Raw genomic sequence first — 19,457 nt, forward strand, 5'->3', positions numbered from 1 at the left:
TACTGTAAGAGCAGTGAGACTATGGACTCTTTACTGTAAGAGCAGTGAGACTATGGACTCTATACTGTAAGAGCAGTGAGACTATGGACTCTTTACTGTAAGAGCGTGAGACTATGGACTCTTACTGTAAGAGCAGTGAGACTATGGACTCTATACTGTAAGAGCAGGAGACTATGGACTCTTTACAGTAAGAGCAGTGAGACTATGGACTCTTACAGTAAGAGCAGTGAGACTATGGACTCTATACTGTAAGAGCAGTGAGACTATGGCTTTATACTGTAAGAGCAGTGAGACTATGGACTCCTTTACTGTAAGAGCAGTGAGACTATGGACTCTATACTGTAAGAGCAGTGAGACTATGGACTCTATTACAGTGAGCAGTGAGACTATGGACTCTATACTGTAAGAGCAGTGAGACTATGGACTCTATACTGTAAGAGCAGTGAGACTATGGACTCTTTACTGTAAGAGCAGTGAGACTATGGACTCTTTACGGTAAGAGCAGTGAGACTATGGACTCTTTACGGTAAGAGCAGTGAGACTATGGACTCTTTACGGTAAGAGCAGTGAGACTATGGAACTCTCTGCCTGAGGAGGTGGTGATGGTGAGTACAATAAAGGAGTTCAGGAGGGGCCTGGATGTATTTCTGGAGTGTAATAATATTACAGGCTATAGCTACTAGAGAGGGGTCGTTGATCCAGGGAGTTATTCTGATGCCTGATTGGAGTCGGGAAGGAATTTTTATTCCCCTAAAGTGGGGAAAATTGGCTTCTACCTCACAGTTTTTTTTTGCCTTCCTCTGGATCAACTTGCAGGATGACAGGTCGAACTGGATGGACAAATGTCTTTTTTCGGCCTTATGTACTATGTTACAGTGCCACCCCGATAGTAACCCCCACACAGTGACACCCTGATAGTAACCCCCACACAGTGACACCCCGATAGTAACCCCCACATAGTGACACCCTGATAGTAACCCCCACACAGTGCCACCCCGATAGTAACCCCCACACAGTGACCCCCCTATAGTAACCCCCACAGTGCCACCCTGATAGTACCACCACACAGTGACACCCTGATAGTAACCCCCACAGTGACACCCTGATAGTAACCCCCACACAGTGACACCCCGATAGTAACCCCCACACAGTGCCACCCTGATAGTAACCCCCACACAGTGCCACCCTGATAGTACCCCCACACAGTGACACCCTGATAGTAACCCCCACAGTGACACCCTGATAGTAACCCCCACACAGTGACACCCCGATAGTAACCCCCACACAGTGACACCCCGATAGTACCCCCACACAGTGACACCCCGATAGTAACCCCCACACAGTGACACCCCGATAGTAACCCCCACACAGTGTTTCTCAGGTAGAAATGTGACTTTTTTTCTCTGATTTTATTTATTTCATGAATCGGACCGGATCAATTCTGTGCTACTAAAGAAGTTGAATACGGAGACACGGTTCTTCTGGAGGAGGATGATGAAGGTGTCACATGATCAGCAGCGCTGAAAGCCAATGGCTGATATTAAATGCCTGTAGCCGCCATGGTCATCGGGGAGCGGAGGACATCCCGAAACATCTGCTGTAAGGTCTAGAATAGGAAATTCCTCATCATTACAAGATAATTATATATGTGTACATTATCCTAATAGCCAATAGGAAAGAGGAGAAATGGTGGACCATACCATTACTGCGAGAGAGACCGGAGGAGAAGACAAAGTAATTACCATGTATATATACTATATCTGTGTACTGCGTATAATAACCCTGTAGATATACTATATATGTGTAATATGTATAATAACCCTGTAGATATACTATATATGTGTACTACGTATAATAACCCTGTAGATATACTATATATGTGTACTACGTTTAATAACCGTGTGTATATACTATATCTGTGTACTACGTATAATAACCCTGTAGATATACTATATATGTGTACTACGTATAATAACCGTGTAGATATACTATATATGTGTACTACGTATAATAACCGTGTGTATATACTATATATGTGTAATATGTATAATAACCATGTAGATATACTATATATGTGTACTACGTATAATAACCCTGTAGATATACTATATATGTGTACTACGTTTAATAACCGTGTGTATATACTATATCTGTGTACTACGTATAATAACTCTGTAGATATACTATATATGTGTACTACGTATAATAACCCTGTAGATATACTATATATGTGTACTACGTATAATAACCGTGTGTATATACTATATATGTGTACTATGTATAATAACTCTGTAGATATACTATATATGTGTACTACGTATAATAACCCTGTAGATATACTATATATGTGTACTACGTATAATAACCGTGTGTATATACTATATATGTGTACTACGTATAATAACCCTGTAGATATACTATATATGTGTAATATGTATAATAACCATGTAGATATACTATATATGTGTACTACGTATAATAACCGTGTAGATATACTATATATGTGTACTACGTATAATAACCATGTAGATATACTATATCTGTGTACTACGTATAATAACCCTGTAGATATACTATATATGTGTACTACGTATAATAACCGTGTAGATATACTATATATGTGTACTACGTATAATAACCCTGTAGATATACTATATATGTGTGCTACGTATAATAACCCTGTAGATATACTGTATATGTGTAATACGTATAATAACCCTGTAGATATTCTATATATGTGGACTACGTATAATAACCCTGTAGATATACTATATATGTGTACTACGTATAATAACCGTGTAGATATACTATATATGTGTACTACGTATAATAACCATGTAGATATACTATATATGTGTACTGCGTATAATAACCCTGTAGATATACTATATATGTGTACTGCGTATAATAACCCTGTAGATATACTATATATGTGTACTACGTATAATAACCCTGTAGATATACTATATATGTGTACTATGTATAATAACTCTGTAGATATACTATATATGTGTACTACGTATAATAACCGTGTAGATATACTATATATGTGTACTGCGTATAATAACCCTGTAGATATACTATATATGTGTACTACGTATAATAACCATGTAGATATACTATATATGTGTACTACGTATAATAACCATGTAGATATACTGTATATGTGTAATACGTATAATAACCCTGTAGATATACTATATATGTGTACTACGTATAATAACCATGTAGATATACTATATATGTGTACTACGTATAATAACCGTGTAGATATACTATATATGTGTACTACGTATAATAACCCTGTAGAGATACTATATATGTGTACTACGTATAATAACCATGTAGATATACTATATATGTGTACTACGTATAATAACCATGTAGATATACTATATATGTGTACTACGTATAATAACCGTGTGTATATACTATATATGTGTACTACGTATAATAACCGTGTAGATATACTATATATGTGTACTACGTATAATAACCCTGTAGATATACTATATATGTGTACTACGTATAATAACCCTGTAGATATACTATATATGTGTACTACGTATAATAACCCTGTAGATATACTATATATGTGTACTACGTATAATAACCGTGTAGATATACTATATATGTGTGCTACGTATAATAACCCTGTAGATATACTGTATATGTGTAATACGTATAATAACCCTGTAGATATTCTATATATGTGGACTACGTATAATAACCCTGTAGATATACTATATATGTGTACTACGTATAATAACCCTGTAGATATACTATATATGTGTACTACGTATAATAACCATGTAGATATACTATATATGTGTACTACGTATAATAACCATGTAGATATACTATATATGTGTACTACGTATAATAACCCTGTAGATATACTATATATGTGTACTACGTATAATAACCCTGTAGATATACTATATATGTGTACTACGTATAATAACCCTGTAGATATACTATATATGTGTGCTACGTATAATAACCCTGTAGATATACTGTATATGTGTAATACGTATAATAACCCTGTAGATATTCTATATATGTGGACTACGTATAATAACCCTGTAGATATACTATATATGTGTACTACGTATAATAACCGTGTAGATATACTATATATGTGTACTACGTATAATAACCATGTAGATATACTATATATGTGTACTGCGTATAATAACCCTGTAGATATACTATATATGTGTACTGCGTATAATAACCGTGTAGATATACTATATATGTGTACTACGTATAATAACCCTGTAGATATACTATATATGTGTACTACGTATAATAACCGTGTAGATATACTATATATGTGTACTACGTATAATAACCATGTAGATATACTATATATGTGTACTGCGTATAATAACCCTGTAGATATACTATATATGTGTACTACGTATAATAACCCTGTAGATATACTATATATGTGTACTATGTATAATAACTCTGTAGATATACTATATATGTGTACTACGTATAATAACCGTGTAGATATACTATATATGTGTACTACGTATAATAACCATGTAGATATACTATATATGTGTACTACGTATAATAACCATGTAGATATACTATATATGTGTACTACGTATAATAACCATGTAGATATACTATATATGTGTACTACGTATAATAACCCTGTAGATATACTATATATGTGTACTACGTATAATAGCCCTGTAGATATACTATATATGTGTACTACGTATAATAACCCTGTAGATATACTATATATGTGTACTACGTATAATAACCCTGTAGATATACTATATATGTGTACTACGTATAATAACCCTGTAGATATACTATATATGTGTACTACGTATAATAACCCTGTAGATATACTATATATGTGTACTACGTATAATAACCATGTAGATATACTATATATGTGTACTACGTATAATAACCATGTAGATATACTATATATGTGTACTACGTATAATAACCGTGTAGATATACTATATATGTGTACTATGTATAATAACCATGTAGATATACTATATATATATGCGTACTACGTATAATAACCATGTAGATATACTGTATATGTGTACTACGTATAATAACCCTGTAGATATACTATATATGTGTACTACGTATAATAACCCTGTAGATATACTATATATGTGTACTACGTATAATAACCCTGTAGATTTACTATATATGTGTACTACGTATAATAACCCTGTAGATATACTATATATGTGTACTACGTATAATAACCCTGTAGATATACTATATATGTGTACTACGTATAATAACCATGTAGATATACTATATATGTGTACTACGTATAATAACCATGTAGATATACTATATATGTGTACTATGTATAATAACCATGTAGATATACTACATATGTGTACTACGTATAATAACCCTGTAGATATACTATATATGTGTACTACGTATAATAATCATGTAGATATACTACATATGTGTACTACGTATAATAACCCTGTAGATATACTATATATGTGGACTACGTATAATAACCCTGTAGATATACTATATATGTGTACTACGTATAATAACCCTGTAGATATACTATATATGTGTACTACGTATAATAACCCTGTAGATATACTATATATGTGTACTACGTATAATAACCCTGTAGATATACTGTATCTGTGTACTACGTATAATAACCCTGTAGATATACTATATATGTGTACTGCGTATAATAACCCTGTAGATATACTATATATGTGTACTGCGTATAATAACCATGTAGATATACTATATATGTGTACTGCGTATAATAACCCTGTAGATATACTATATATGTGTACTGCGTATAATAACCCTGTAGATATACTGTATCTGTGTACTACGTATAATAACCCTGTAGATATACTATATATGTGTACTACGTATAATAACCCTGTAGATATACTATATATGTGTACTACGTATAATAACCCTGTAGATATACTGTATCTGTGTACTACGTATAATAACCCTGTAGATATACTATATATGTGTACTACGTATAATAACCCTGTAGATATACTATATATGTGTACTATGTATAATAACCGTGTAGATATACTATATATGTGTACTGCGTATAATAACCCTGTAGATATACTATATATGTGCACTACGTATAATAACCGTGTGTATATGTTCTGTAACCGCGTCACATACTCACAGTTTCAGCATCTGATTGTCGCCATCCCTTCCAAAAGGAATACAGCACCAGTCCGTAAGATATCGCTTTCCAGCCTAATCTGCCCTATAAGACGACAGAGAGATCGGTCAGCAGGAAAGGAGGGCGGGTGACAAGTGACCTTCAGGATCGACAAGACTCCGCGATCAATCTACTAAGCGCTAAGGTGTCAAAATACTTAAAATCCCAGACCTGGTGTAACAAAGGTACATAACACAATATAACTGAGCTGTAACAGCCGAGATCTAATATAATAATGTGGACATAATAAAGTAGATATAAAATAATAGCTACTCACCAAAAAGCTCCTATAAACATCCTGTTAGAGGAGCCCCGCACTCAGCAGACAGGAGCCCCGCACTCTGCAGACAGGAGCCCCGCACTCTGCAGACAGGAGCCCCGCACTCTGCAGACAGGAGCCCGTACTCTGCAGGCAGGAGCCCCGCACTCTGCAGGCAGGAGCCCCGCACTCTGCAGACAGGAGACCCGCACTCTGCAGACAGGAGACCCGCACTCTGCAGACGGGAGCCCCGTACTCTGCAGACAGGAGCCCCGTACTCTGCAGACAGGAGCCCCGTACTCTGCAGACAAGAGACCCGCACTCTGCAGACAGGAGCCCCGTACTCTGCAGACGGGAGCCCCGTACTCTACAGACGGGAGCCCCGTACTCTGCAGTAAAGCACTGTTCAGACAATATGAGCAGCTATAAGTTTACTCACTGCATTTCGCTGATTTCTGGCCCAGAAATAGCTGAAGCAGGATGTAGCCCACAGGACGCTGCTGACAACCTGGAAGTAACCATAAGATGCACATTCATGTCGGAGACAATCTGAGAGAAGACGTGAACGTGCAGTCATAATGAGAAGTGTAGTATCAGCATCTTATTACTCACATTGTAGACGCTGGGTCTATGGTAAGTCTCACAGATGATAAGCAAGGTGATGGCGCAGGACATGGTGAAGGACCCCCAGGAGCTCTGCCGCACAGGAATCAGTTATAGACTTGTAATACAATACGACCACCATTATTATTAGGTGTTCTCCACCAGACACTCACCAGCAGCCACACAGGTTACAGAGGCAGGAATGGTGAAGACCCTCCAAGTCCCTGCAGCCCAGAGGACGGAGAGGAGAACCTGCCGTAAGGAGAAATGTATGATCCTCAGCATCAAGGCACAAGACAAAGAGGTTCATCTGTCGATCCAAATTTATCAAAATGGAGCACGTGGCAACCTACCTGTGCTACCACTTATACCACATGACAAGTATCTACACCTCAAACCATTTCATGTCCACCCACAGGTACACCAATATCTTACAGCAAAAAGTGTAAAATGTGTCTGAAATACCTACTAAATGTGATGGGGTCCAGTAGCCTGAGCTTACACCAATAGAAGGGCCTCCATATCTACATAAGACCATGGTGTCCATTGGTGCATCTTCTTCTATGTGTTCTGATAACCATCATGTTGCTGGGGGACATTCAGTATTCATGTCTCTGGCTTCCCCTCCCAGTTGCTGTGCTCCCAACCCGATGGAGAAGACCCGTGAAGTTTAATGTACAGTGAGGAACAGAAGTATATGAAGACCCTGCGATTTTGCAAGTTCTCCCACTTAGAAATCATGGAGGGTCTGACATTCACATTGTAGGTGCATTCCCCCAAAAAATTCTGGAAATCACATTGTATGATTTTTAAAGAATGTCTTTGTCTTGCACTGCTGAACATAAGTATTTGAACACCTCATGACCAGGTTTGCACACACTGCATTAGGGATTTTGGCCACTCCTCCACACAGATCTCCTCTACATCTGTCAGGTTTCGGGGGTTTCAGCTCCCTCCAAAGATGTTCTATTGGATTTAGGTCTGGAGACTGGCTAGGCCACTCCAGAACCTTGATATGCTTCTTACAGGAGCCGCTCCTTGGTTATCCTGGCTGTGTGCTTTGGGTCGTTGTCATGTTGGAAGACCCAGCCACGACCCATCTTCAATGCTCTGACTGAGGGAAGAAGGTTATTGCTCAAAATCTCACAATAAAGGGCCCCATTCATCCTCTCCTTAATACAGTGCAGTCGTCCTGTCCCCTTCGCGGAAAAGACCGCCCCAAAGCATGATGTTACCACCCCTCATGCTTCACAGTAGGGATGGTGTTCTTGGGATGCAACTCATCCTTCTTTTTCCTCCAAACACGACGAGTGAAGTTTAGACCAAAAAGTTCTCCTTTGGTCTCATCTGACCACATGACTTTCTCCCCGGCCTCCTCTGGATCATCCAGATGGTCATTGGCAAACTTTAGACGGACCTGGAAATGTGATGACTTGAGCAGGGGAACCTTCCGTGCAATGCATGATTTTAAACCATGACGGCGTAGTGTTCTACGGACAGTGACCTCTGAAGCTGTGGTCCCAGCTCTCCTCATGTCATTGACCAGCTCATCCCTTGTAGTTCTGGGCTGATTCCTCACCTTTCTTATCAGTGATAACCCCACGAGGTGAGATCCTGCATGGAGCCCCAGTCCAAGGGAGACTGACAGTCGTCTTTAGCCTCTTACGTTTTCTAACAATTGCTTCAACAGTTGATCTATTTTCACAAAGCTACTTAACAATTGCCCCGTAGCCCTTTCCAGCCTTGGTGAGGTCCACAAATTTGTCTCTATTGTCTTCTGACAGCTCTTTGGTCTTGCCCATGGTAGTAGTTGGCGTCTGACTGACTGTGGGGTGGACAGGGGTCTTTAAAGAGCTCAGACAGGTGCTACTAAGTTAGACTAATGAGTGGAGTAGAGGTGGACTTTATAAAGGCACAGTAACAGGTGTTTGAGATCCAGAATTCTTGCTGTTTCTCAGGTGTTCAGATACTTCTGTTCAGCCGTGCAAGACAAAGACATTCTTAAAAAAATCATACAATGTGATTTCCTGAATTTATTTTTTTATTCTGTCTCTCAGAGTGGGAGCGCACCTACAATGTGAATTTCAGACCCTCCATGATTTCTAAGTGGGAGAACTTGCAAAATCACAGGGTGTTCAAATACTTCTGTAGATCATTAGAAGGTTATTTTTACTTTAGTCCCAGTTTTCTTCACATTGGCCTCATTTACAATACAATCCCCCCCCCCTCTCTCTCTATGTTACACTGACATTTTACACAGAAAACTTACATGTTCAGGGTCCTGGAAGAAATACGTGTTCCAGAATACATAGGAAGATAACGCCGATATCACAAACTTCTCCATTCTTCCCTAAAACATATGATTTTTACCAGTCATATCACAGTCAACCAGAAGGCACATAGGATATAAAGTACTATTGACATCGTGTCCAGACTGAGTGCTCAGGTAACCGGATGACTCCGAACCTGAGGGTCCATTCCACCGGCTCCATCCAACTCATGTCCTAATCGTAAAATCAAGCTGAAGGTGTCAATTGAGACATTTACCTTCTGCTCAGATACTGAGTCTTGGAGGCTATGCCAGGAGACAGGGACAATCATTAGACCATCTGTTGCCGCCATCAAGTGCTTCTAGAAATCTAAAGCTCTTCAACGTCACCAAGAGAGACTTTCTGTAATTCTAGGGAATCTCACTGTGAATGGTGGCCGCCGTAGAGCAGGGTTCATGGCCGACATCTCGCTGACTGAAGGTGTGGATGAGAGTTATCTTTGGCCGGTTTACAGATGTCAGGATTGATTTGGTTTCTATGATTTCAACTCCTCTTATCTACGCTGCTCTGTTTAAACAAAACCTTCCTCTGATATTGCCTGATAGTTGTGACCAGAATGACTGGTGGTGATGACTGGTGGGCTTAATAACTCCGCCAAGGGTAATGGTGGGCTACCTGATAACTAATCAATGACTCCGTTGAGGGTGATGGTGGGCTACCTGATAACTGTAATCAGTGACTCCGCTGAGGGTGATGGTGGGATACCTGATAACTAATCAATGACTCAGTTGAGGGTGATGGTGGGCTACCTGATAACTGTAATCAGTGACTCCGCTGAGGGTGATGGTGGGATACCTGATAACTAATCAATGACTCCGTTGAGGGTGATGGGGGCTACCTGATAACTGTAATCAGTGACTCCGCTGAGGGTGATGGTGGGATACCTGATATCTGTAATCAGTGACTCCGCTGAGGGTGATGGTGGGCTACCTGATAACTAATCAATGACTCGGTTGAGGGTGATGGTGGGCTACCTGATAACTGTAATCAGTGACTCCGCTGAGGGTGATGGTGGGCTACCTGATATCTGTAATCAATGACTCTGTTGAAGGGGATGGTGGGCTACCTGATAACTGTAATCAGTGACTCCGCTGAGGGTGATGGTGGGCTACCTGATAACTGTAATCAATGACTCTGCTGAGGGTGATGGTGGGATACCTGATATCTGTAATCAGTGACTCCGCTGAGGGGGATGGTGGGCTACCTGATAACTAATCAATGACTCAGTTGAGGGTGATGATGGGCTACCTGATAACTGTAATCAGTGACTCCGCTGAGGGTGATGGTGGGCTACCTGATAACTGTAATCAATGACTCTGTTGAGGGGGATGGTGGGCTACCTGATAACTGTAATCAGTGACTCCGCTGAGGGTGATGGTGGGCTACCTGATAACTGTAATCAATGACTCTGTTGAGGGGGATGGGGGCTACCTGATAACTGTAATCAGTGACTCCGCTGAGGGTGATGGTGGGATACCTGATAACTGTAATCAGTGACTCCGCTGAGGGTGATGGTGGGCTACCTGATAACTAATCAATGACTCAGTTGAGGGTGATGATGGGCTACCTGATAACTGTAATCAGTGACTCCGCTGAGGGTGATGGTAGGCTACCTGATAACTGTAATCAATGACTCCGCTGAGGGTGATGGAGGGCTACCTGATAACTGTAATCAATGACTCTGTTGAGGGGGGTGGGGGGCTCAGTCACAGGAAAAAGCTGGATCAGCTGCTTTCACTAAAATGATGTGGAGGAACCAAAATCTCCTGTGGGTCTTTCAGTCATCATCTCCACTATCTTCTAGGTCAGACGTGGTGACAGCAAAGATCTGTATACAACTCAGGGTCAATGTGAAGGAAATGATTAAGAAAGAAGTGAAAGATGACGTTACCTTCTTCGTGGGTCTGTCTTCACCTGGAACCTGCATTATATGAAGAGCATGAGAACGTGTCAGTATTAAACGTCACCTTATAACCTATATCATGATGATTGTCACATTCACTCATAGGGCTGACACGTGGAGACGGGGAACAGGCAGGAGGCTTTGTGCTCAGAAACGCTATGGACCTTTGGAGCCATCTTTTATTATTGACAAAAACATTGTGTAATTGATTTTAATTTAGACTTTTGCTCTGCTTGCCTTCTGCCCAACCCTAACCCTACAGAATGGAAAGAAATCTGTGAGGCTGGCTGATTGATGGCTCGGTCTTCAGCCGTCTCTGACCTCCCCTGAATGATCTTCTAAGCTGATTTATGCTCAAATCCAAGTTGGACTGGAGAGATCAGAGTGGGGTGGAGAACGAGCCGTCAACCAGCCAGATGAACAGCCAGTTCTGCAGCTGCTGTGTACTGTAAATCACGGAAGCTGCAGAAAGCAACCAGTGCAAAACTAATAAAAACAGTTACAAAAATGTTACACATGTAAATCAATAATTAAACATGGCTGCAGGGGTGTCCATAGCAGGTCAATGACTATGACTGCACTTTCCCATTCCAGTTACAGGAGGATGTGGAAATATAGGCTACAAGCCTCTGCAATAACACGTGAAATATTCTGCGGATGAACAGTACTGGATCATTCACGGGCACATGAAAGGGTTAAGATTTAGGTGGCTCTGACCTTTGATGCAGCTATTACAGCTGGTATCTACTACTGACAATCCCTGGCCTAGGAGACATTGGAGACCTTCACCGGCTCATCGTCACTTTCCTTACCCATTCACATTGCCCCCCTCACTATGCTCACATTAATGTATATGAGAACTGTCTCTTCATCATCAGTTCACCGTACGTTCCCCGTCACCTGTACCCACCAAGTGGAAAGAAGGAGGTCAGCTGGCGGTGTACACAGGGTCATTAAGAAGAGTGGACAATAAAGTAATAACAGTAATGATCCTAATCCGTGACCTGGTGGAGCCGTCCAGTGATCAGTCTAAACGAGAAGATTCAACAAGAGGGATACAAGAGGGCTTCACCCGACACTGCCAATATCAGAAGAGTAATCATCTATTATCGAAACGTGAGAAACGGCAACGCGTTTTGGGACTGGACTGTTCCCTTCATCAGGTAATTATGGGTTTTACACAGTAAAAGACTTAGCCAGTTACTCTTGCTGGTTTCTGATGTTGCCAGTGTCAGGTGAAGTCCACTTTTATCCTTCTTATTTAGTCTTCTTTACCAGATTCCTTGGATTTTCTGGTGGGATGTCTGGTTGCAGCCGTAGTGTTCTCCAAGTCTACAGGGACATTGTGGTCCTACCACAACCCGTTAAGGTGAGCACATTTCATCATGCAAATTTACACCTTGTCTGTTAGGCAACGCCCCATGTTACACCATACATTGTGTCTTTCTTCTTTAGAGAACCACCCAACCAGTAAGATGTCTCATGAATGGTCAACGGTGGAACTCACCTGCCCGTGGACATTTACAGGGATGAAATCCGGCTGGAAAAAGGGAAATATGATAAATTGTAAGGTTTCAGTAATATGACTTCATTTATTTGCGTTTTAGCTCATTTGTTATAACAAAAAATACCCTCGGCCCAGGACTGTGGAGATGTTGTGGGGTGTAAGCAGATTTGGGGTCTTAGTTCCCCCTGCTGATGCTGCACATTTCCCTCTTGTAATCTCTGCTGAGTGGGCAGGATCCTTCTGAGTCAGAGCTGTGCTGTGTGCTCTGAGCCGATCAGATGTCTCCTTCTAGGAATTATATGGTGTATCAGAGGTCCATATAAGACCTACCGCATATAGGAGGTCAAAGAAGGATCCTCCAGCATGTGGTTGCTGCACAGAGTCAAACACAGGGAGAAAGAGAAGCTGCAGCTTCACCCCCCTCCTGTCCTCCATATCTCACTGTAGATGCTGGCAGAGGTGAGTGTAACAATGTATCCTAGATCATAGGAGTCCAGATAGAGAATAACAAATGATAGCAATACATGAACCTGCTCCTTCTGCCCCCTCCAGTACCGCCACCTCGGGGACTGGCTTCTATGAAGTCCTCTGATTTCAGGACAAATCCATGTGACAGGGAGCAGGTTACCTATAACAGTCCATCACTGGTAAGGCCTCGTTCACATTTCCGTTTTTCACTTACATGTGCTGTACGCATTTTCTACGGACAACACACAACGTACCCATTGATTGAAATGTGTCTATTCATATTTCAGTATTTTTCTTCTGACCGTGGATCAGTAAAAAAAATCATGGAGACATGCACTACTTTGATCTGTGGACAGGGCAGGACATGAGACAACTACCCTCACTGGAGTCAAGCAGGCGTTCATGGGACAGAAGCAGGGGGCACATCATTTACAAAGAACGCCAATCTGTCCACGTCATACAGTCTACATGGAGGCCTTGTTCTGAGGATGAGACTGAAGCTGCACCAGACATACGTGATCAGCACTCACCTCTCTATACCTTCTCCTCACACCTGTAATAAGAGAGGACACCATCATTACGTATCTGACATTAATGGTCTACTACAACCAAGAGCCTTAGCGACACCCATGATTTACCAGCCAGACACCTCACGAACATTATCATACCCATGACAAGGACCTATACTAGAGGAAAAACTACTACTGCTGACAACTAGCCTGAGAGGTTGTCACAGCCCCGCCCCCCATTAGACCTGGTGAGTACAGCTTTATACAGAATATTCCTGGATAATAACCCACTTCCAGCGATGGCGTCTTTGATGCTTTTCATTCTCCATCTGAGGAGCTCGTGGTTCCTCTTCTCCTCTGGGGTGAACAGCACGATGTCTCGGGTCAGAGTTCTCAGGCTATGCTGATGGCTCAGAATCCTTTCCTTTGCCTCGTGGCTGCTGTCCTCCAGATCATCGATCACAGTTATCACTCGCTGTTTACCTGCAATACACAGAAGGACAGAGGTTCTACATCATCTTCATGCTGGCCCCCGAATAATGGACGATCATTGTCTGCCCCCATCCTGTGAGCCAAGTCAGCCAAACACCATGGAGGATGAAGACGGGTTCTTCGTCTTCCAAGTGGTCAGCTCACATTCCCACCCACCCTGTTGTTTGTGTCTCACTCCATGTCTGGTATACGGGGACTATCTTTGGTTGGGTTGGGTGTGGTCGTTTGGTTGGCGCTGAGCATCTTGGGTATTCGTTTTTGTCACAGCAGCTGCAGGTGGAATCCTTTGAGTTTGCGATTAGAGGGGTCGTCCAGGGGTTTAATATTGATTGAACAATCCTACGAACATTCCTCCCAAACATCGGTGTAAGAGGCCCTTCAGATAATCTGTGGCCTCTGGCCCGCTCATCCATCATGATTCTCCTCCATATGTGGGTCGGTACCTCCCGGTAAGAAGCTGCTCACCACCTAGTACAATGGCTGCCCTAAGCACCAGCACCGCGAGTCACTTACCGAGCGCCTCAGACATTTTCCTCACTTCCCCATCATACAGAGAGTCAGTGACGTCCGTGATGTTGACTCGTCCGCGGTTTCGGGAGTGGTAGAGGATCCCAAAGGAACATCGGTTGATCTCCTCACAGAACCGGTTGTAGTTGGTGTTTGTGATGATGAATGGAACCACCGGCCAGTCTTCTCCCAAGATGTCCACTAACCATCTGTATTCACTCTCTGCAGACCTGGAGAATATCCCGATGTGGGGGGGTGCTCCGAACTCCATGATGTCCTGCTGGAATATGCACAAAAACAGAGGATATCATGGCTGAGGAGATCTGCCACAGAGGCCTCCACACTTGAAGGATCTGTGCTTCTTACATATGTGTCAGTCTTCACTGGAGACCTGTCATTTTATTCGAGAACAGATATATAGGCCCCGCCCAGATAGCGGATGCCGCAGAGCAGGAAGATTAGAAGCCCATTACATACAATTAGCCCTGTTTATGGTGATGTATGGTGAGTGTACGGACATGTGTCCTCCATAACTATAGTGTCCCCACGTATCTCCGCCTGCGCTGGGCTCTGATGATGATAGTGATTAGAGATTAAAGTGCATTTGTATTGTGCAGCAGTTGTGTGCGGTTCTGCTGCGATACCGCAGCTATATAGAGGGACAAGCGTTACACCCCCTGATTGAGGGGTGCGATATACCTGCTTCACCAAATATTGATTGTTATCGGAATGAAACACAGAAATCTACTCCACGGACTGGACTCAGAGTCATCATCCCTAGATAACCCTTCTGCCACAACCACCTGTTCAGTGCAATGAGATCCTGCGAACCTAATGGGATTTAGCCTTCAACCAAGATGGGCCCAAGGTTTGTATTAAAGGTTTCCCGTCACCCACTAAAAGCATTGTTATTTTTGTCTACTTATGATCCCGATCCTGACCTATTGCCAAACATTGTGTTATTAATAATTTTTATACAGTAGATTTAGCCAAAAACGTACTTTTATGATATGCTAATTACCTGTCTACCAGCAAGAGGGGGGCGTCTACTTGCTGGTAGCAGCCGCGGAAAACCGCCCCCTCCTTGTGTTGATTGACAGGGCCAGCCGCGATCTCCTCCTCCGGCCGGCCCTGTCAGCTTTTCAAAAATCGCGCACCTGTGTTGATTCGGCGCAGGCGCTCTGAGAGAAGGAGACTCGCCTCCTCAGAACTCCCTCAGTGCGCCTGCGCCGATGACATCACCGAAAGAGAAGACGTCATCGGCGCAGGCGCACTGAGGGAGTGATATATGTGTGCTGCATATTACACAGCACACGTACATAATATCAAACAGCACACATACAGTATATCACACAGCACACATACAGTATATCACACAGCACACATACAGTATATCACACAGCACACATACAGTATATCACACTGCACACATACAGTATATCACACAGCACACATACAGTATATCACACAGCGCACGTATATCACACAGCACACATACAGTATGTCACACAGCACACATATATCACACAGCACACATACAGTATATCACACAGCACACATACAGTATATCACACAGCACACATACAGTATATTACACAGCACACATACAGTATATCACACAGCGCACGTATATCACACAGCACACATACAGTATGTCACAGCACACATACAGTATATCACACAGCACACATACAGTATATCACACAGCACACATACAGTATATCACACAGCACACGTATATCACACAGCACACATACAGTATATCACACAGCACACATACAGTATATCACACAGCACACATACAGTATATTACACAGCACACATACAGTATATCACACAGCGCACGTATATCACACAGCACACATACAGTATGTCACACAGCACACATACAGTATATCACACAGCACACATACAGTATATCACACAGCACACATACAGTATATCACACAGCACACGTATATCACACAGCACACATACAGTATATCACACAGCACACATACAGTATATCACACAGCACATATACCGTATATCACACAGCACACATACAGTATATCACACAGCGCACGTATATCACACAGCACACATACAGTATATCACACAGCACACATACAGTATATCACACAGCACACATACAGTATATCACACAGCACACATACAGTATATCACACAGCGCACGTATATCACACAGCACACATACAGTATATCACACAGCACACATACAGTATCTCACACAGCACACATACCGTATATCACACAGCACACATACAGTATATTACACAGCACACATACAGTATATCACACAGCGCACGTATATCACACAGCACACATACAGTATGTCACACAGCACACGTACAGTATATCACACAGCACAAATACAGTATATCACACAGCACACATACAGTATATCACACAGCACATGTATGTCACACAGCACACATACAGTATATCACACAGCACACATTCAGTATATCACACAGCACACATACAGTATATCACATAGCACACATACAGTATATAACACAGCACATGTATATCACACAGCACACATACAGTATGTCACACAGCACACATACAGTATATTACACAGCACACATATAATATATCACACAGCACATGTATATCACACAGCACACATACAGTATGTCACACAGCACACATACAGTATATCACACAGCACACATACAGTATATCACACAGCACACGTACAGTATATCACACAGCACACATATCACACAGCACACATACAGTATATCACACAGCACACGTAAGGTATGTCACACAGCACACATACAGTATATCACACAGCACACATACAGTATATCACACAGCACACATACAGTATATAACACAGAACACATACAGTATATCACACAGCACACATACAGTATATCACACAGCACACATACAGTATATCACACAGCGCACATACAGTATATCACACAGCGCACGTATATCACACAGCACACATACAGTATATCACACAGCACACATACAGTATATCACATAGCACACATACAGTATATCACACAGCACATGTATATCACACAGCACACATACAGTATATTACACAGCGCACATACAGTATATCACACAGCACATGTATATCACACTGCACACATACAGTATGTCACACAGCACACATACAGTATATTACACAGCACACGTACAGTATATCACACAGCACACATACAGTATATCACACAGCACACATATCACACAGCACACATACAGTATATCACACAGCACATGTACAGTATATCACACAGCACACATACAGTATATCACACAGCACACATATCACACAGCACACATACAGTATGTCACACAGCACACATATCACACAGCACACATACAGTATGTCACACAGCACACATATCACACAGCACACATACAGTATATCACACAGCACACATACAGTATGTCACACAGCACACATATCACACAGCACACATACAGTATATCACACAGCACACATACAGTATATCACACAGCACACATACAGTATGTCACACAGCACACATATCACACAGCACACATACAGTATGTCACACAGCACACATACAGTATGTCACACAGCACACATACAGTATGTCACACAGCACACATATCACACAGCACACATACAGTATGTCACACAGCACACATATCACACAGCACACGTACAGTATATCACACAGCACACGTACAGTATATCACACAGCACACATACAGTATGTCACACAGCACACATACAGTATATCACACAGCACACATACAGTATATCACACAGCACACATACAGTATGTCACACAGCACACATATCACACAGCACACATACAGTATGTCACACAGCACACATATCACACAGCACACATACAGTATGTCACACAGCACACATATCACACAGCACACATACAGTATGTCACACAGCACACATATCACACAGCACACATACAGTATATCACACAGCACACATACAGTATATCACACAGCACACATACAGTATATCACACAGCACACATACAGTATGTCACACAGCACACATACAGTATATCACACAGCACACATACAGTATATCACACAGCACACATACAGTATATCACACAGCACACATACAGTATGTCACACAGCACACATACAGTATATCACACAGCACACATACAGTATATCACACAGCACACATACAGTATATCACACAGCACACATACAGTATGTCACACAGCACAGGGTCGCACTCCTCACCTTGTTTCTCTGATCTCCCTCGTTTCTGCTCTTCCTGTAAATGGCTGAACCTTATATCTGACGGTGAAAGTGAAAGTATGAGGGTGAGCGCGGGGGGAGGGGGAGGAGGTCAGGTACTTTCACTTTCAGTGGCCTCTTCTTATATAGAGAAATCTGAGGCTGATGGTGTAAGATGGAGGGTGACAAACACTGAGCAAAACCCAGGGACAGGAGGGACCCCTCCGATATTACATCCAGTACCACCTGGTGCAGCTGACACGCTGGTATATAGCAAACTAATATATATCACACCGGTATATATCACACTGGTATATATCAATCACACTGGTATATATCACTCCAGTCAGGGGCATAGCTATGGGCTCTTGGGCCCCCCTTCCCTCAGTGCTTTGTGGCCAGGGGCAGGGAAGTACATAGCGTTCGTAATGC

At 42.0% G+C, this 19,457-nt stretch overlaps 1 protein-coding gene across 2 annotated transcripts; it reads right to left on the reverse strand.

The window, feature by feature from the left end:
- Positions 1–1,390: 1,390 nt before the first annotated feature.
- On the reverse strand, positions 1,391–19,137 carry LOC122945231. 2 transcript variants are annotated; one of them, XM_044304228.1, is made up of 12 exons: positions 19,029–19,136; positions 14,814–15,087; positions 14,100–14,291; positions 13,830–13,852; positions 12,832–12,864; positions 11,313–11,342; positions 9,361–9,441; positions 7,265–7,343; positions 7,101–7,184; positions 6,928–6,996; positions 6,191–6,274; positions 1,391–1,606 (listed from the first exon to the last, which is right to left on the reverse strand). In XM_044304228.1, the coding sequence occupies exons 2-9, from the start codon at positions 15,076–15,078 to the stop codon at positions 7,129–7,131; spliced, it is 759 nt and encodes a 252-aa protein (XP_044160163.1). In that variant the 5' UTR covers positions 15,079–15,087; positions 19,029–19,136; the 3' UTR covers positions 1,391–1,606; positions 6,191–6,274; positions 6,928–6,996; positions 7,101–7,128. The 2 variants fall into 2 exon arrangements, with proteins under 2 accessions (XP_044160163.1, XP_044160164.1); XM_044304229.1 differs by lacking the exon at positions 12,832–12,864 and having other exon boundaries at positions 19,029–19,137.
- Between the last annotated feature and the right edge of the window lie 320 nt (positions 19,138–19,457).

Source organism: Bufo gargarizans, chromosome 8, assembly GCF_014858855.1.
Source record: "Bufo gargarizans isolate SCDJY-AF-19 chromosome 8, ASM1485885v1, whole genome shotgun sequence".
NCBI classification, from domain to species: Eukaryota; Metazoa; Chordata; class Amphibia; order Anura; family Bufonidae; genus Bufo; species Bufo gargarizans.